Source organism: Vipera ursinii, assembly GCF_947247035.1.
Source record: "Vipera ursinii genome assembly, chromosome: 9".
Classification (NCBI taxonomy): domain Eukaryota; kingdom Metazoa; phylum Chordata; class Lepidosauria; order Squamata; family Viperidae; genus Vipera; species Vipera ursinii.
The window spans coordinates 17,792,174-17,810,618 of NC_139523.1; the positions used below are offsets into that span (position 1 = coordinate 17,792,174).

Genomic DNA, 18,445 nt, shown 5'->3' on the forward strand with positions numbered 1-18,445 from the left:
ACCGTAGTGGTCCCTATTTTTCTACTTGCGTTTTTACGTGCTTTCGAACTGCTAGGTTGGCAGAAGCTGGGACGAGTAACAGGCGCTCACTCTGTTATGCGGCACTCGGGATTTGACCCGCCAAACTGCCAACCTTCTGATCGACAAGCTCAGCGTCCTAACCCACTGAGCTACCACGTCCCTCAGGAGTCCTTATACCGTCCCAAACAATTGGTGTCCAATCTTTTCTTGAAAACCTCCACCAATGGAGCACCCAACCCCTCCCCCTGCCCCGGAAACCTCTTCTGGAGGCCCAAGCAAAGTATCAAACAAAACAGCTTTGCAAAGTGATGTGACTTTCTCACTTCTAAGCACGGGTAGGATGAATATAATCTCTTCAGCACCTACCATCAAACAGCCAAGGTGCCCTCTTGAGCTCAGCAGTTCCAGGAAGCTGCCAACTTGAGGGAGAAGCGATGGTTCAACTTAGCCCTGCTTAATTTAACCGGAGTGCGAGATGCTTTGCACAGGTCTGGCAAAACCCCCACAAGCTGTCAAAGTCAGGAGTCCTTCCTGCAAAGTCAACACAGATCCTATCTGTGAAGGGAGAATCTGATTTTGTTTCAGTTGCTATTTATAAGCTGGTTTCACATGACACGCCAAGTTGTGATGGAGTTGGCTCACTTTGGGCTTCCTGCCTTATGTTAGTACATATATTGTTTGTAGATCATCAATGATGGCTTAGTTTAACATCGTATTATTGGAGCCAGTAATGAAGGTTTGGGAGGTACATTAGCAATCAGCTGCCTGCCCCCCCCTCCAGCCATACCCCCTGCCCAATGCAGAATCCACTAGTCTAGTATTCCAAGAGATGGCCTCAATGCAAGCACTATCAGCAAAAGGCAGGCTGTCATCTTTCAAAATAGTTTGTTCCATGGTTGAGGAGCTCTTACTGTTATGGAGTGTTTCCTGATGTTTAACTGGAATTTGTTGTTGTTGTTGTTAGTTGCGAAGTCGTGTCCGACCCATCGCGACCCCATGGACAATGTTCCTCCAGGCCTTTCTATCCTCTACCATCTTCTGGAGTCCCTTTAAGCTCACACCTACTGCTTCAGTGACTCCATCCAGCCACCTCATTCTCTGTCGTCCCCTTCTTCTATTGCCCTCGATCTTCCCCAGCATTAGGCTCTTCTCCAGGGAGTCCTTCCTTCTCATTAGGTGGCCAAAGTATTTGAGTTTCAAATTCAGGGTCTGAACTGGAATTTACTTCCTTGTAATTTAAACCCATTGTTTCTCTCCTGTCTTTTGGAACAACTCACTCTGTCTCCAGTTCTAGAGATTGTTCAGATTCTACCATCTCTTACTGCAGTCTTTTCTTCTCCAAGTTAAAATACTCACTACTGCCAACTGTTCTCCATCTTTCTTTTAAGACCCTTTAAATCAGTTATACAATATCCTTTCTAAAATGTCATGTCATCAAACCGGATGCAATATTATGAGGTGTTTGTGGAAAACTGCTTGTTGCATGAGCCCAAATAATTTGTTGATTTGTTGACTATGATTCAACAAATCATAGTCAAACAAACCATTCATGATCCCCACAATATTAAATTGTTTCTTTCAGGTCCTTCCTGTCCTCGCAATTCTCACTATGAACTCTGTGGAGATGGCTGTCCTGTGACCTGTCATGGCCTCTCAGCCCCTGATGAATGTGAGACATCCTGCAAAGAAGGCTGTTACTGCAATGCTGGGTTTGTCCTGAGTGGAGATGAGTGTGTCCCAATAGGGGAATGTGGTTGTCTGTACCAGGGCAGGTATTATAAAAAGGGTGATGAATTTTATCCCAGTGCCTCTTGTGAAGACAAATGTCATTGTGGAGAAAACGGTGTGGTAGTATGTCAGAAGGTCTTCTGTGGGCCTCAGCAGCAATGCAGGATTGAGAACGGGAAGCTAGGTTGTCACCCTCATGGCTGGGGCAAATGCAGTGTGACCAGTGGAAGCCACTACTTCACTTTGGATGGAGAGACCTTCAACTTCCTGGGCTCTTGTTCTTACACTTTGGTCGAAGTCTGTGGCAGGGATCCTGAGCTGATCCGTTTCTCAGTGGTGGTGGAGAACGAGAGCAACCAGGAAGGCAAAGTCGTGCCAAAGACGGTTGTCATTACTCTTCGAGGTTATGTCATCAGACTTGTGAGAGGAAACACCTGGAAAGTTCAGGTAGGTCTTCTTTCCTATCCAACAGGGCATTTCCTACTGCTTATGTCCGGATAAACTCTTTTGGTAGTTTCCTACCACACTGCCTACTTCTTCAAACGAACTAGCCATGGTGGCACAGCAGTTAGAATGCAGTATTGCAGGCTAACTCTGTCCAGAGCTGGAAGTTTGATCTTCACCGGCTCAAGGTTGACTCGGCCCTCCATCCTTCTGAGGTCGATAAAATGAGGACCCAGATTGTTGGGGGCCATAATAGGCTGACTCTGTAAACCGCTTAGAGAGGGCTGTAAAGCGCTGTGAAGTGGTATATAAGTCTAAGTGCTTTTGCTGTTTCTATTGCTAAACTGCAAAGATGTCGTTGTACGCATCCAGCGTGTCTAACCTCTTTCCCTTGGATGATGCTCAGCTTCTAACACCAATTCTTTCTCTGGCTTGAAGAATCAATAAGGAATCCAAGAAGGTTGGGTGAGAAAGCTCATAGGAAACATCCACTGCTAAGGCTCTCTCAAATTTGGGGCCCCCTCCTAACTTCTGAAGGTGTACAGTAATTATCTAGCATGGATAGCAAGCACCTTGTGGTCCTAGCAGTTTCAATTTCCCACAAAGCGATACTGCTGCTAGGAGAGGATTCCCATGCTATTCATCATCAATGGGCGCTGATTTTAGCTGTTCGTGTAGCTCATTCATCAGATTTCAAGACTTGCAGATTGCTAGAGTCTGTCTCCCCCTTCTGTCGATTTCTCTGTCTATCTACTTGCTGTTTCACGGAGCTAGAAAGCCTGTTGTGCTTCTAGGAATCAGAGATTTCAAGGTCATTTCCATGCTGGAGATTTATAGCATCTTCTAAAGTCATCCAACCTTAGTTGTGCCCAAATAACAGCAATGCAGACAGGCTCTATATCACTTCAGTGATGGCTGAGCGTTTCGCTGAAGACCCTGTAAATGAATAGTGCAGAAACGACTCAAGTTGTATGAAAGAGTAGAAGCCAGAGCTGAGTGCAAATGGCCTTGCAACTTGAGGACAGCAATATAAAGGGAGACAGATTTTTTAAAAAAATTCCTCCAGGGTGAGATTTCCCCCCCCCTTTGTGAAGAAAATTGCCCTGCTAGTTAAAAAAAACCAAACCTCAAATGGGAGGAGTCCTCCCATCATATCTTTCTTTGAATTTTAAATATCAGGAGGCTGGAGAGAGGATTGTACAATGAAGGGCAAATGATTCACAAATATGTCAGGGCTATCTCATAGTAAATTAAATGCGAGAATACCATCCTTCACCCATCACAGTTTCAGTAAAACGATCTGCTGCTCTGGTGAAAAAAAAATCTAAAATCAATTCTCCTTTCTTGAACAAAATTAGAACTTTGAGGGGGGGAAAAATCAGGATATTTTTTCTGAGGCTGACACTAAGGAAAACACATCATTTGCTCTTTGGAGCTAGTTTAATTGTGTTTTTCTTTCAACTGAGAACATGTGAAGGTGGGTTGTGTCTATCTGTTCAAGAGACCCAGTTTGATGTAGTGGTAAAAGTCCCGGCCTAGAAACCAGGAGACGGTGAGTTCTACTCCCGACTTAGTTATGAAAGCTGACTGGGTGACTTTGGGCTGGTCACTCTGTCCCAGTCCAATCCATTCCACTGGGCTGTTGTTGTGGGAACATGGGAGGAAGAAGTTGTGTTATGCATGTTCCTCACCTTGAGTTACTTATAAAAGTAATAAAGGTGGAAGAAAGAAAATCTAATACATAATAAATCCTCACGTTAGTTAAGTGTCACATGGACTTTTTTCTCTTCCTTCTGCATAGGTGAATGAAGAAGACTATACGCTGCCACTCGTGATGAAGAGAAGATCAATTTTAATACAGCAAGAGGGGAAGAACGTTGTGGTCCAGACCAACTTTGGTTTCAAAGTTCTCTATGATTCTTCCCAATACATCCTTCTGACCATCCCTAGCACATATCAAGGAAAAGTATGTGGCTTGTGTGGCAACTTCAACGGGGAGAGACGAGATGACTTCCAACTGCCTGATGGGAGCAGCACCTCCAATGTGACCACGTTTGGAGCCTCCTGGAAAGTGTCAGCGGGACACCTCCGTTGTGCTGATGACTGCAGGCAGAACTGTCCCTCCTGCAAAGCTGCTGAGATCAGACCATATCAGGTGGAGAGTTCCTGTGGGCTGATCAAGGCGCCCTCAGGTCCTTTTGAAGCCTGCCATCTCCTGGTGAAGCCTGAAGAATATTTTAATTTCTGCCTGTATGAAATGTGTGCAGCACACGGAGCCAAAGAGGCCCTTTGCCAAAGCCTGCAGGCCTACGTAGCTGTCTGTCAAGTGGCAGGAGCCACTATCAAGAGCTGGAGGACGGCCGCCTTTTGCCGTGAGTTGAGAAATGGATCTGCTTCTGTTATGCTCAGCCACTGATCTAGATCTGGAGATGTGTAGGATCCTTTGACTCCTTGGCTTATATCTCTCATCTATCCCCCGCATTTATCCTGAAAATCTCTAGTAGTTAGAGTGTTGCACTCAAATTCAGGAAGCCCAGGTTCAACCCCACTTTAGCCTTAACATGGAACCCTCCCTTTATCTAAACTAACTTTGAGTCCTCAATTTATGACCATTTGCTTAATGACTGTTTGAAGTTACTACGGCACTGAAAAACATGAGTTATGATTGGTCCTCAGACTTACAACTGTTGCAGCACCCCCTTGCTCACATGAACAAAATTCTGGCACTTGGCACCCAGTATGTATTTGCAATGGATGCAGCATCCTGGGTCATGTGACTGTTATTTGCAACCTTTGGGGGGGGTGCGGGTGGATTTCCAACAAGCAAAGTCAGTAGGAGAAGCCAGATTTGCTTACTGATGGCATAATTTGCCCAACAATGGGTGGCAAAAAGGTCATAAAACTGGGCAGGACTCACATAGCATCCGCATCACTTAGCAACAGAAATTCTGGTCCCAGTTCTGCTCATACATCGAGGATTATCTATAGGCATTAGAAAAATTAAATGGGGCAGGGGAAGAAAGCCATACAGGTAGTCCTGAAACTAATTTTGAAAGGGTGCTTTGGTAGAAGAGGTCTCCTTGTCTTGACCCAACTCTATGATCTATACATTTTATTTATTTATATTATTTATCTATTTAAATGTTTAAATAGCCACCCACCTTGTGCCAAATTCTGGGCAGGTCACAGCCACGAGATAAAACCACATCTATTGTGCACTAAAGTATCATGAAGCCAAAACTATTAAACCCAAAAGATTGGGCACCATGCATCCCACAAGGGGTTCATCTCACAAAACTCACCTTATCCCAGGTCTTGAGCACTTTTCGAAAGTTTAAAAGAGTTTAACCTTAAAATTATTTGATGACATATAAGTGTAGCAATCAGCAAAGTCCCTTTCCTTATTTGTGACTTACCTTGTCTTCTCTGCCTGCTTTATCTTATCTTTGATAGGACCATTATTAGCCAATGGCAGTCCAATTTATTTTGCTTTTCACCTTTCTCTGATCGCATAAAGATAGCTTAGCTAACCACTATTTTAATATGCCAAAGAGCTCCTTTATTATCTGTTCCTTTAACACAGGAGTGCTAAATCTTTTTCTTCTGAGGATCATCTTTTCTCAGTGATAATCTACTGGGATCTCATGGTAGATGAAGATGTAGCAAAGCTTTAGTGAGATATAGACTCAGGCTCAATTTCTCATGTCTATATGGACAACAGTCACTATCTCCTTCCAGGACATTCCAAAATGGGATTATTATTATTATTAAACATAAACTTAGTCAACTGAACATTCAAATTGATGGCGCTGATGGTTGACATGGGTTGCTGCCAGCATCCTAGGTATCCACCAGGTATCTCCTTAAAATTTAAGATGTTCCAAATAGTGCATTTTTGTAGCTTTGCTGGAGTTATCTATTATTATTATTATTATTATTATTATTATTATTATTATTATTATTATTATTATTATTATTAATTATTTGCAGTCAGCCAGATATTCAGACTGGATTTGAAATTTTTGTCTACCTATCAAGTCCTTACCAAGAACCTGGGATAGGCAGATGTGGGTGTTTGAATTGATAGTATTACAGATACTATCATCATCATCATCATCATCATTACCCTCTTCTTTGTTCTAAGCAGCTGATTACAGAAAAAGGAGAAGGCATTCTCACTAAAGATAGAATCGGATCTCCTACAGAGAGTTTTGAAATTAGGCTTAGGATCTCATTAAGTTAGTCAATTTGCCCACATTAGATAATTGTAATGTAGATATTCAGCCCCTATTACACATGCAATTAAGCCACTTCCTTCCTCAAAGCATGAAAATCATAGACACTAATTTCTTCTCTAATTCTGCTTTCCTTCTTTCCTCAGCCTTAACTTGCCCAAACAACAGCCACTACGAGCTGTGTACCAGATCCTGTGATTTTACTTGTGCTGGACTATCTTCTCCCATCCAATGTACTGAGAAATGCTTAGAAGGCTGCCAGTGCAATGATGGCTACGTTTCTGATGGGGGGAAGTGCATACCCATGGACAAATGTGGCTGTGTACATAATGGACGCTATATGAAGGTTAGTACCGAAACTGTTCTTAGCTGTCTCATGAATGTGCAGAGCAATAATGGTGCTAAGAGAAGAGGCACAAGACGCTCTTCTGCTCCAGCACACACTCTATGGGTGTGATAAAAACGTTGAACTGAGATGCTGCAAAATAAGCATTTCCTGCTTGCAAACTACTTGTCCCACAGTTTGAAAATCTGTAGCAGCCTCATCTTTCCTTTCCCTGTGCTTTGGGATGGGCCAATTAGAGGGGTTTCTTTCCCCAACTGGTGTGTGCAGAGTTGGTGTAATGGGGGAAGGATACAGAGGAGCATCACTTGATTTATTTCTTGATTTGCCAAAAAAAGGCATCATATCCAACTTTGGCAACTTTAAGACTTGTGGACTTCAACTTCCAGAATCCCCCAGCCAGCTATGTTGTTGTTAGGCTGGCTGGGGAATTCTGGGAGTTGAAGTCCACAAGTCTTAAAGTTGCCAAGATTGGACAGCCCTGGTTTAGATGAACAGGCCGTCTTGTTAAGGGTGTAAGAGTAAAATGTCAGCTTTTTTGATGTGAGGTGAAATATCCATGTTCATCTGACAGAGGTTTTAAAAGAATCATTTCCAGGGCATTGATAGTTATGAATTATTTTTGTTTGGCCATATTCTGCCTTAGGCTGAAGAAAGCATTCACTCCAGCGATTGTTTGGAAAAATGCACCTGCCATGCACCAGGCCAGCTTGTCTGCAACAAAACCAGCTGCCCCAAAGGGGAGGTTTGCGCACTTCAAAATGGCCGACATGGTTGCTTCAAGCAGGAAGCGGAATGTCACCTCACCTTAGAAGCAGAACTGACCACCTTTGATGGTGCCTCTGGGACAATACTTTATGACGGTGCCTATGTGATGGCCTCTCTCTGTGATGAAGCAGCCCAGATGTGGTTTCGGCTAGTGGTGGATTTCAGGAGCTGCAATGGTAAAATGAGCTCAGTTTCTGCAGTCTACATCTTCTTCCGAGAGGCTGTTCTTGCTATCAACCAAGACAAGGAAGCTTGGGTAAGAAAGTCTGTGTTGATGGTTTGTGGTGCTGGAACCAAAGGCAACTTGTGGAAGAGTTAAACAGATTACCTCAGTGTTTCTCAACCTTGGCAGCTTTAAGATGGCTGGCTGGGGAATTCTGGCAGTTGAAGTCCACATATCTTAAAGCTGCCAAGGTTAAGACACACTGCCTAAGTGAAATTGGATTTCATCCCTATGTCTACATCCTAGCCTGCTACAGGTAGTGCTTGACTTACAACTACCCGTTTAGTGACTATCTATTTTAGGACTCACACATCATTCTTGTGTTATTTCCTGTCACGAAACAGCATTCATAATCAGAGGGGTTCTGAAGGAGTCAGAAAAGGAATTCATGGGGTTATCCACTAAATGGTGGATAACAGAAATGTTGTAAAGTGCAACTGTGAATTCAGTGTGTTGATTAAAGGTTGTTAACAAAGAAAATGAACTAAATCTCCTGTATTTTCAAACAGAAATTCTTACAGGGAAGCCATTTTTAATTTCATACAATTAATGTCTTCCTTTCCACTCCTTTTTGTTCACTCTTACCCCTTACCTCTAAAACAAACCTGGGGGCAATTCTGGCTAACCCTGCCACAACCCACCTTTGATTAGACCATTCCCCCCCCAAGTTTTTAAATCCTCATTTGAAGATGCAGCATTTCAATAAATGTAACACATTCCATGATCACTTTCTGTTCAGGTGAATGGGCAGCAGGTGGAACTCCCAGCTTCCCTTTTTAAAACTGTGTCTGTAAGCATCTCTGAAAATGTTGTGACAATTAGACATGGGAAAGCTCTTCAGGTCCTCTTTGACCTCAAAGGAGAAGTGGCCGTGAAGGTCAAAGACAGCTTGGCAGGCAAGCTATGTGGATCCTGCAGAAACTTCAATGGTGACATCTCAGATGAGCTTATGCTACCCAATGGTCAAGTTGTAGGGGACATTTCTGAGGTGATTGATGCATGGAAGGCCAGAGATTTCGTCAACTGGTAAGTTACTGGTAATGCTTTAGTCATTCATTCTCTGATTTAGGGGTGCACAGCTGGAGTGTTTTTTTTTCTTGTCTAGAATTGTGTTCCCATTGGGACAATCTGCTAAGAATGAGTGGATGGAGCCAAAGACAGAGGTCAGAGTGGGCAAAGCCAAATATGAATAGAGGGAATGATTTGCCTCTCTTTGGGCCAATCACTTCCTTCCCCCCCCCAGCTCTCCCCATCTAGTAGCTGTCAGATTCTTCCTACAAAAGGCTAGGAGATAATTGAGATAGAGATGGAGATGGAGATAGATAGATAGATAGATAGATAGATAGATAGATAGATAGATAGATAGATAGATAGATGATAGATAGATGATAGATAGATAGATAGATAGATAGATAGATAGATAGATAGATGATAGATAGATAGATAGATAGATAGATAGATAGATGATAGATAGATAGATAGATAGATAGATAGATAGATAGATAGATAGAGACAGAGACAGAGATAGAGATGATAGAGATAGAGAGATAGAGATTGTAGAGAGATAGAGATGGTAGAGATGATAGAGAATTGATATAAATAGAGTTGATAGAGATAGCAATGGAGATAGAGAGAGAGGTGATATAGAGATAGTGATGGAAATAGAGAGGGATAGAGATGATATAGTGATGGAGAGAGAGAGAGATAGGGATAGAGATGATTGATAGAGATGGAGGCAGAAATGAAAGAAGGTAGAGATTTATTGGCAAAGGCTTTTGAAACTTAGCTGAAATGGAGACAGTTTTCCTATCCAATTTACTTGTGCTTGTAGCAGTAGACCAATCTTTTCAATTAGAAATAGCCAGAAGGCAGTCTGTCAGCCCAGCAATCCACAAAGAGCCTATGACAATGCTAAAAATGTAAAGCAATGCATCTAATTGTAATGAGATCTCCAATAACCCAGGAGCATATGTAATATGGTATAGGAAATGAGATACCACAGATTCAAATGCATTAAAGTGTAAGTTTCTGGCCCCAGAGCAAACGATGTTTAAATAAGCTTGAAACTGCCTTAAATTCAACATGTCAATCTGCATATAGGAGGCATGGAATTCCTTTCTTTTCATGGCATTGAAGCAGCCATCCATGGTCAAATCAATATGGTTCAATATAATACTCAATGAGTCTAAGTCTAGCAATCTCCATATTTTCCAAAAGCTCCATTAAACACTGCTCCAGTATTCTTGATCTGGTTTTCTAATTTTTTTTCCTGTAATGTTGCTCTTAGATGTACAGAAAAAAAAATATGTGGGTGCTTTCCTTTCAAAATTCAGGATGTAGAGTGCTAATTGAGGTCAAGGTGGCCCCAGCACCATTGTCCCAAAGAAAGTGGATTCCCAGTAGCTTTTGTCTTGTTTTAAGAATTTCTGATTGTAAACACCACGTACCCCGAGATGTTCTTATTCAGGTTGGTTTTGGGGTTTGTAAGCTGCTTTGGCTGCTTAGATGCTTTAGCTGGGTTCTTACCAGTATTAACCCTCTGGAGCATCACTTTTAGCAAGAAAGCAGCCATGGAGCTATGGAGCTATGGTGTCTATAGTAATCCAACTTATTTTTCTTTCCCTCTTCTAGCAAGCAGTAATTCAAAAGTTCGATCCAGACCATCAACCTCCAGAAGTGAGTGTGGCTCACTGCTGCTGTGCCCTTAAAGATGGTTTATCTGCAATACCTCAAGAAGGCACTGTAAAAACACAAAAATATGTCAATAAAATATATATATATATCTTTATCTGCAGAATTGTTTCTGGAGAAGTCATTCTGTCCACAGTACAGAATCCTGGGGCTGAAATCGTTTAAGGCTGCCGATTATGATTTTTTTTAATTAAGGCATGATAAAGAGATAAATCATGCTTTCTACTTTATAAAGTCTAAAAATTGAAACAAAGTATTTCCTTTGTACCAGAATTTTGATGCCACACAGCTCAGCAATGAATAGCAAAGGAGTCATTAAAAAAAAAGAATTGCTGTTTGAGAAACAACTGATGAAATGAAATTTAAGCTGTGTAAGTGGTTCAGTTTTGGAACCTTTTTGTTCCTGAAGCTTGTACATGTGCATTGTTTTGATTTTTCTCTTCCTCTGTTCACTCCCACATAAACCATTGCGACAACTTTTGGGAAGAAATCTGGCTGCTAACATACTATAATTTCATCTTCACAATTCATGACTTTTAAATGTTACATAGGAATGGTGGTTTGGAACTGAAAGCTTTTCCTCATAGTAACGGCTCAGATTTTTTTGCAAACCATGATCAACGGATCAAGCACACTAGTAATTCACTTTATTTCCCATTTGTATGGCATGGGGTGCATAGGGATTTTTGTTACTCCACCATTTTTGATAGTCCAGAGGAGGCAGGATACTCAGTGGAAGTTGTTCTTTACATTCCGTTATTGGTCTGCCGAAGTTTGGACTCTGGTCACTTTTGGTGTTCCTTACAGACTGTCTCTGTTCCTGTTGCGTTTAAACTGCTTTATGATGGATTGGGAGGTGGAAAGTGCCCTAATCCAGAGATGAGCATCCCATAAACATTGGATGTACTATTTGACACTTCCCACTGTGTGTAAGTGCATACCTGATGCAGAAAACACATTTAAAAGGCATTCCTTCTACATAGTGAGAAGGGAGAATTTTGGCAAGATTGAGCTGATGGCATTCATGCTTTCCAAGAAATATGTGTGTGTGTGTGTGTGTGTGTGTGTGAGAGAGAGAGAGAGAGAGAGAGAGAGAGAGAGAAACAGAGAGAGAGAGAGAGAGAGAGAGAAACAGAGAGAGAGAAACAGAAACAGACACACACACACACACAGAGAGAGAGAGAGAGAGAGAGAGAGAGAGAGAGAGAGAGAAACAGAGAGAGAGAGAGAGAGAGAGAAACAGAGAGAGAGAAACAGAAACAGACACACACACACAGAGAGAGAGAGAGAGAGAGAGAGAGAAACAGAGACACACACAGAGAGACAGAGAGACACACAGAGACAGAGACAGAGAGGAGAGACAATATTTATGAATTGGGGTATTGGGTCTGATTCTTATTCACCCCACTGTGGAAATGCCATTAAATGGTTAAAAGGACACCTAGCCTTCTCTTGTTATAAATATTCCTATGTCCATCCATAATGTTCTCTGCACAAAACCACATAGTAGTAAAGTTGGTAGCAATAGACTTTGGCCACAATATCATGGATCAACAAGTGGAGTTGGAATAGGGTCGTAAATGCTCTCTGAAAAGTGGGGAGGAAGTAAATGTAGTTCTGTTATGCTCCCTTGAGGATCCTTCCTAATAAGTGACATCTGAAGAGGGATCACAGCTGGTCTGTCCTTTGAACAGGAAACCATCTATGGGAAAGAAAGAGAATTAAAGGTTACAAAGGCCGGTTCCCACTCAGTCTGATCTAACTGAGAATGTTGTGCTGATGAAAAATGATTAGGTTTGTACCAAGCACCAGGCTAAGGATTTTATGTGAACGCAACCTCTCCAATACAAGAAAGAAGAGGATTCTGGGGAATGTTGCATTTGCTTGAGTTTTCTCCCATCATGTTTAGAAAAATTAAGCTAGTATCCAATGAAATCACATTATGGATGACTGCATATTCCTCAGCAATGGATATGGAACGGGGCAAATAGTAACACAGTTGTTCATTCTGAACCATTGGTGGTATTTCCATCCCGAATACAACGTACTCCCCTCTTCTCCTTTAAATATTGCATATGGAGATATTTCACACAAATACATCCAAAAGTACTTAAGAAAATGGGTTTGCATAAATATATGAGCAATATCAAAGGATTTATAGCGTGTGTATTAATTTATAATGCTTGCTTGCTAAAAAAAATAGCTTTGCACATTTTGGGTTCCGAAGATGCCAGTGGGGTATCAGATGTGAAGTTCCCACTGACATTCACAAAGCAATTTGACCTGTTAAAGATAAAGCTTATGATAAAAGCTTCTTGTAGTTCTTACAATAGACAGACAGATGCTTATGGGAAGTCTACAGGCCATTAAGATGATAGCAATCTGCTTATTATATGCTACTGTTTCATATGGGGATTCCATTCTTGTCTACTAGACTTAATAATTGATTGTACATTAATATATCAAACACCAAATGTATTCTCCTGGGTATTTCCTGCTACCCACTGCACCGTCTTTTGTTTGAAGAAGACTTAAGGAGGAAAAATCCAGCCCAAAGTCTGATGATTTAGATACTATATCTCTGTAATTCAGATTATGTCCGTGATGGAGCAACTGTATTCTGGAGAATCACTTACCATTCAAAACAGCATCAGTTCTCTTAGGAATTACTAACTGTGGAAGGAAGCAGAAGACCAAGTTATAGAGCCATGGTGGTGCACTGGTTAGAATGCAGGATTGCAGGCTAATTCTGCCCATACTCATGAGTTCGATTCACACTAGTTCAAGGTTTACTCAGCCTTCCATCTTTCTGAGTTGAGTAAAAGGAGGGTACAGATTGTTGGGGGGCAATATGCTGACTCTGTGTGCCACTTAGAGAGTGCTTTAAAGCACTACGAAGTGGTATATAAATCTAAGTGCTATTGCTATTGCTATCTAGAGCTAGTTTCATATTCTTGGAGGCCTCTTTTCACCAGTTCACTATGAAGGTTCAATCTGAGCCTATGCATTACATTTTTTCTATTTTGGAAGACTAAGTATGGGAATAGAAATTCTTCACCGCTGTTTAGTCATTGCAGGCATTGGGCAACAGGGGGTTCACTAAACCAGAAGTAGTTCTTGATTTATGACCAGTTGCTTAGGGACTGTTCAAAGTTACGACGGAGCTTCCCAGGACTACTTATAACCTGGATTTGAAATTCTGAAAGCTGAGTGCATCCCACTGCAGTCACATGATCATGTTTTGGCACTCAGCAACTGGCCTATATTTATGGCCATTAGCAGTGTCCCACAGTCACATGACTGCAATTTAACATTTTCGTCCAATTTCTAGCAAAAATCGTCCACTGCGGACAATAGAGTTGCCCAATGACCGCGGGGTTTGCTTTACAATCACTGCTAAATGACTGCAATGTCAGGCACAGTCTTATGGTGACCCAGTTAGCAACTGGCACAACTTATGACTGTATTGGTGGGCTCAGTTACGGTCATATGTTGAGGACTTACCCCTAGTTTCTTCAACAAAGCCTGGATAAAACTGCTTCATTTTTAAAGGGTCACAAGCTGCAGATGGGATTACTTACCATCCTAAGAAATCCCTGGCCTTCCAAGCTTCAACAACCTCAGCAATGTTATCCGCCATCTGATCATTAGGTAGCTTTAAGTCATCCGAAGCTTCGTTGTTAAAGTTCCCACAAGGGGCACATAACTTCCCTGCCATGTTGCTGGTGACCTTCACGGTTACATTGCCACTGGGACTGTAGAGAACTTGGAGCTGGGAGTTTTGACGGATGGCGATGCTGTCCTGAGCTTCAGTGATAGAGATGGCTGAAGAGATGTTATGGGGGAGCTGGACCAATAGTCCATTGACCTAAAAGAAAAGCAATAGAGACATGGAATGTGAGGATTCTTGGGATCAAGACTCTGTTGTTGTGGGTTTATAATGGACTTAAGTACAGGCAGTCCTCTGCTTATGGCAACAGTTGGGACCAGAATTTAGTTGCTAAGCAAGGCGGTCATTAAATGAGTGGCACCCAATTTTACCACCTTTTTTGCAAAGCTTTTTAAGCAAATCATGAAGCCATTAAGCAAATCTAGCTTCCCCCGTTGAGTTTGCTCATTGAAAGCTGGCTGGGAAAGATGCAAATGGGCGATCACATGACCCATTGTGGGCAACAGCTTACCCAAGTCTCCTTGAAGTTAGTCACTGTGATAAACGCTTCCCGGAAGAAGAGGTAGATGGCGGTAGCAGCCGGCACCATGCCATTGTTGCAATCATTGATGTCCACCACCAGTTTAAACCAGGAGGGTGAGTCCTCATCACAATAGGATGCCAGCTTGTAAACACCACTGGTGATAAGCTTCCCTTGGACTCCATCAAAGGAGCTGAACCATGTTTCGGGGCTGAGAGTGCAATGGCCTTCCTGTCTTATGCAGCCATACCCCTTGGCTGTGAGCATACAAGTCTCTCCCAGACCACAGCTGTTCTTGACACGGATGAGCTGGTTAGATGGGTGGCAAGTGCTTTTCTCAGAGCAGTCATTGGAGAAGATAGTCTCTCCTGCCTGGAGAGACAATTCCACACATACACACAAACACAAAGAGAGACAAACAAAACTCCAGTGAAAAATCACCTTATAGCTACCAAGGAAATCATGCATGGAACAGAATAAACAAAACCAAACAAATGGGAATATTAAAAAGAAACACACGAGCACTTCCTTACAAAATGGGGCTAATGGTAGCAATTTAACTCCAAATGCTTATACGTTCTGGGCAAGGCCATTTTTTTTTGCACAGAATGGATGCCAAACTGGATATGCATCGGGTACTTGGATTCATCAGATCAAGCCAGGAAATAGAGTAAGAACGTCACTTTGAACTGAGGTTCCTGCTTTCATCAGGTGAACCCATGGAACACAAACTGTGGGATTAATTCAAACACTAGTTACTCCACTTAAACACAGGGGCACAAGCTGAAAAAATTTATGTCCACTAGCAGTTTTTAACAGGGGAGCAATGCCTGCAGAATAAACATTTGCATTGTATTAAGTCAAACTGAATCAAATGCAGGTAGTCCATGATTTACAACCAAAATTGAGCCCAAAATTTCTGTTGCTAAGCAAATGAGCTTTGCCCCATTTTATGACCTTTCTTGCCACAGTTGTTAAGTGAATCACTACAGTTATTAAGTTAATAGAGTAGGGTAGGGTAGGGTAGGGTGGACTGGACTGGACTGGACTAGAATAGAATAGAATAGAATAGAATAGAATAGAATAGAATAGAATAGAATAGAATAGAATAGAATAGAATAGAATAGAATAGAATAGAATAGAATAGAATAGAATAGAATAGAATAGAAACAAAATAGGATAGGATAGGGTAGGGTAGGATAGGATAGGATAGGATGGGATGGGATGGAATGGGATGGAATAGAACCTTGGAGGTCTTCTAGTCCAGTGCTCTGCTCAAGCAGGAGGGCTTACACCATCTCAGACAAGTGACTGTCTAGCCTCTTCTTAAAAACCTCCAGTGATGAAGCACCCACAACTTCTGAAGGCAACTTCTGTTCCACTGGTTAATTTGTCCTCACTGTCAAATGTAAGGAATCTAAAACCCATACAAGCTGTGGGGTTTTTTTTTGAGTGGGGCAAGAGAAGACTCTCTGAGTAACTTGGAAAATATTAGATTTAGCAATATTGCCCTATCTCTAGAAGAAATCGTATTGGAGGTGGAAAAACTCCAGAACACGTCCATTGTAGCACTCTCAAATGGTCTTAAAGTGGTCAATTCAGATTGGTTAGGTACTGATTTTAACCTATAATCCTTGACTTGGATGTAAGAAGAAGGGGGGGGGGGAAAGCCCTCATCTAAATATAAATTAGAGAGGAAATGGTTGTGAACAAGCGTAAAAGAAGCTGAGCATTTTTAGCATCAGGATTATTTTTCAATGAATACAGTATATCAGGGCATGTAAAACCCCAATTTAATCAAAAGACTAATCGTGTATGGCAATATCAGCCTAGATGGCAAGCTGGCTGGGAAACAAAGACCCTTCATTGCATCAGGCATTGAGAGCCTCACTGTGTGAACTAGGCAAGTGTGAGACAAACAGGTAGATGCTGGAACCAAGCCAGAAAAACCCTAAGAAGATGAACAGCAGCAGCAAAGGAATGTGTTGCATAATCCTTGTTTCAACACGGCCTGGCATTAAGCTTCACATATACCAGGGTAAGGCCCCTTATGAACTGTGGACTTCAACTCCCAGAATTCCTGAGCCAGTCAAGCTGCCTCAGGGATTCTGGGAGTTATAGTCCACTGGTGGCAAAAGGATTGTGGTTGACCACCCCTGACATATACCAAAAACTAATGCAGGTGATCTTTGATTTATGACTGTAATTGAGCCTGTAATTACAATCAAAAGTCATGGAAGTTGTTAAGGAGGTAACCATGTGACCATACCTGATTTTATCCCTTTTTTTGTGGTGGTCACTAACCAAACACCACAGTCATTAAGTGAATGAGTCCATTTTCCTCCAATGGACATTTTTTTGCCAGAAACCGGAAGTAAATGCTGAAAACTGGCAAAAAATAAAAAAAAAATCTAAAATTGTGTGGGATGTTGCAAACGGCCATAAATGCAAGCCAGTTGGCCAAGCACCCCAAAATGTAATTGTGTGACCATAGGAGGGGTGGCCATTGGAACTTCAAAAATGGGTCATAAGTACCTCTGGGGAAGACCATTGTGACTTTGAATGGTCACTAAGCGAGGACTACCTGTAATTGTAATGGTACAAATATTGACAGTGTGTATTGTAAACACATTTACAATTTCTGAACCATTGCAGTGACAAATAAATTCAGAGCAATTTTTCCCAGGCTCTGTCAAAAACGAAGCTTCCTAGTTGAGTCATGAAGAACTTATTTCATGAACCACACCTACCTTGATGTAGCGCCCTTCATAAACACATCCACACCTATCCACAGACACACATTCCTCCCCATCAAATGCGTAGCCACTGTCACATTGGCAGCCTTCAAAACATTCTCCTGTGCAGTGGGTTGGAGCAGATAAGGCAGCACATGTGAAGTCGCAGGATCGGGTACACAACTTGTAATGACTGTGAGCTGGGCAGGAAAGAGCTGAAAAGAGCAAGATGGAATGCACCATATTTATTTAGACGGGAGTTAAACTTCAGCGTTGTTCTCATTCCTCCAGGTCACGGTTGTCCCGAAGGTGTTTTTATTTTAAAGGCAAGTGGACTTTCTGATTTTTATTTTTTTTTAGGACATTTTGCTTCTCAGCCAAGAACTTCAAAGGAATTGAAGAAGCTTCTTCAATGAGAAGCAAAATGCCTTAAAGAAAAATCAGAAAGTCCAGAAAGCCTTTTAAAATAAAACCACCTTTGGGAAAACTTCAATATTGGCATCACATACCACTACATGTAAATCTGTAGATCTCAGATAATTTCTCTAAAGAAGACAAGGCCTTTGTCTCTGATGTTTCACTTGGGGCTCAGGGCAGGTTGTACCCCTGTTGATACTTATAGTGACATGCCAAAGCTGATTGTGTTATAAGGAGCTTAGTTTCTACTTGCAGACCTTTGATTACCATGTAGGTGGCATCTTCAGTGTTACTTAGATGACTAATGAAGCAACTACAGGTGTAAAACCAAGCTTGGAGGATTCCCATAGTCCAATCCACCCTCCCAACCTTGAGCTACCAATGTTTTCAAACATGTTCAGAGTACCTGCTTTGCACAGGCCTAAGATATAGTGTTCCTGGTGTCTCTTTAATATGAGTTTGCATAAAGACATTGCCTTGAAAATATAGTGACAGACAACAGTCAAAAAGAAGTGATCGTTAGCTATCTCAAACTTACAACAGAAGGAGGCTGTTCTCCAAGGTCCAACGTTGGCTCCAGCCAGCTGGCATGCAGCCGTGTAGGCCTGAAGACTTTGACACAAGGTATCTCCTGATCCATTGGCCAAACA

At 41.9% G+C, this 18,445-nt stretch overlaps 1 protein-coding gene across 1 annotated transcript; it reads right to left on the reverse strand.

Annotated features, from left to right (window-relative positions):
• Positions 1-14,030: 14,030 nt before the first annotated feature.
• Positions 14,031-14,910, reverse strand: LOC310644806 (IgGFc-binding protein-like; the record flags this gene model as incomplete). Its single annotated transcript, XM_083370114.1, has 2 exons — positions 14,031-14,321; positions 14,635-14,910. The coding sequence occupies 2 exons, from the start codon at positions 14,908-14,910 to the stop codon at positions 14,031-14,033; spliced, it is 567 nt and encodes a 188-aa protein (XP_083226240.1).
• Positions 14,911-18,445: the final 3,535 nt, after the last annotated feature.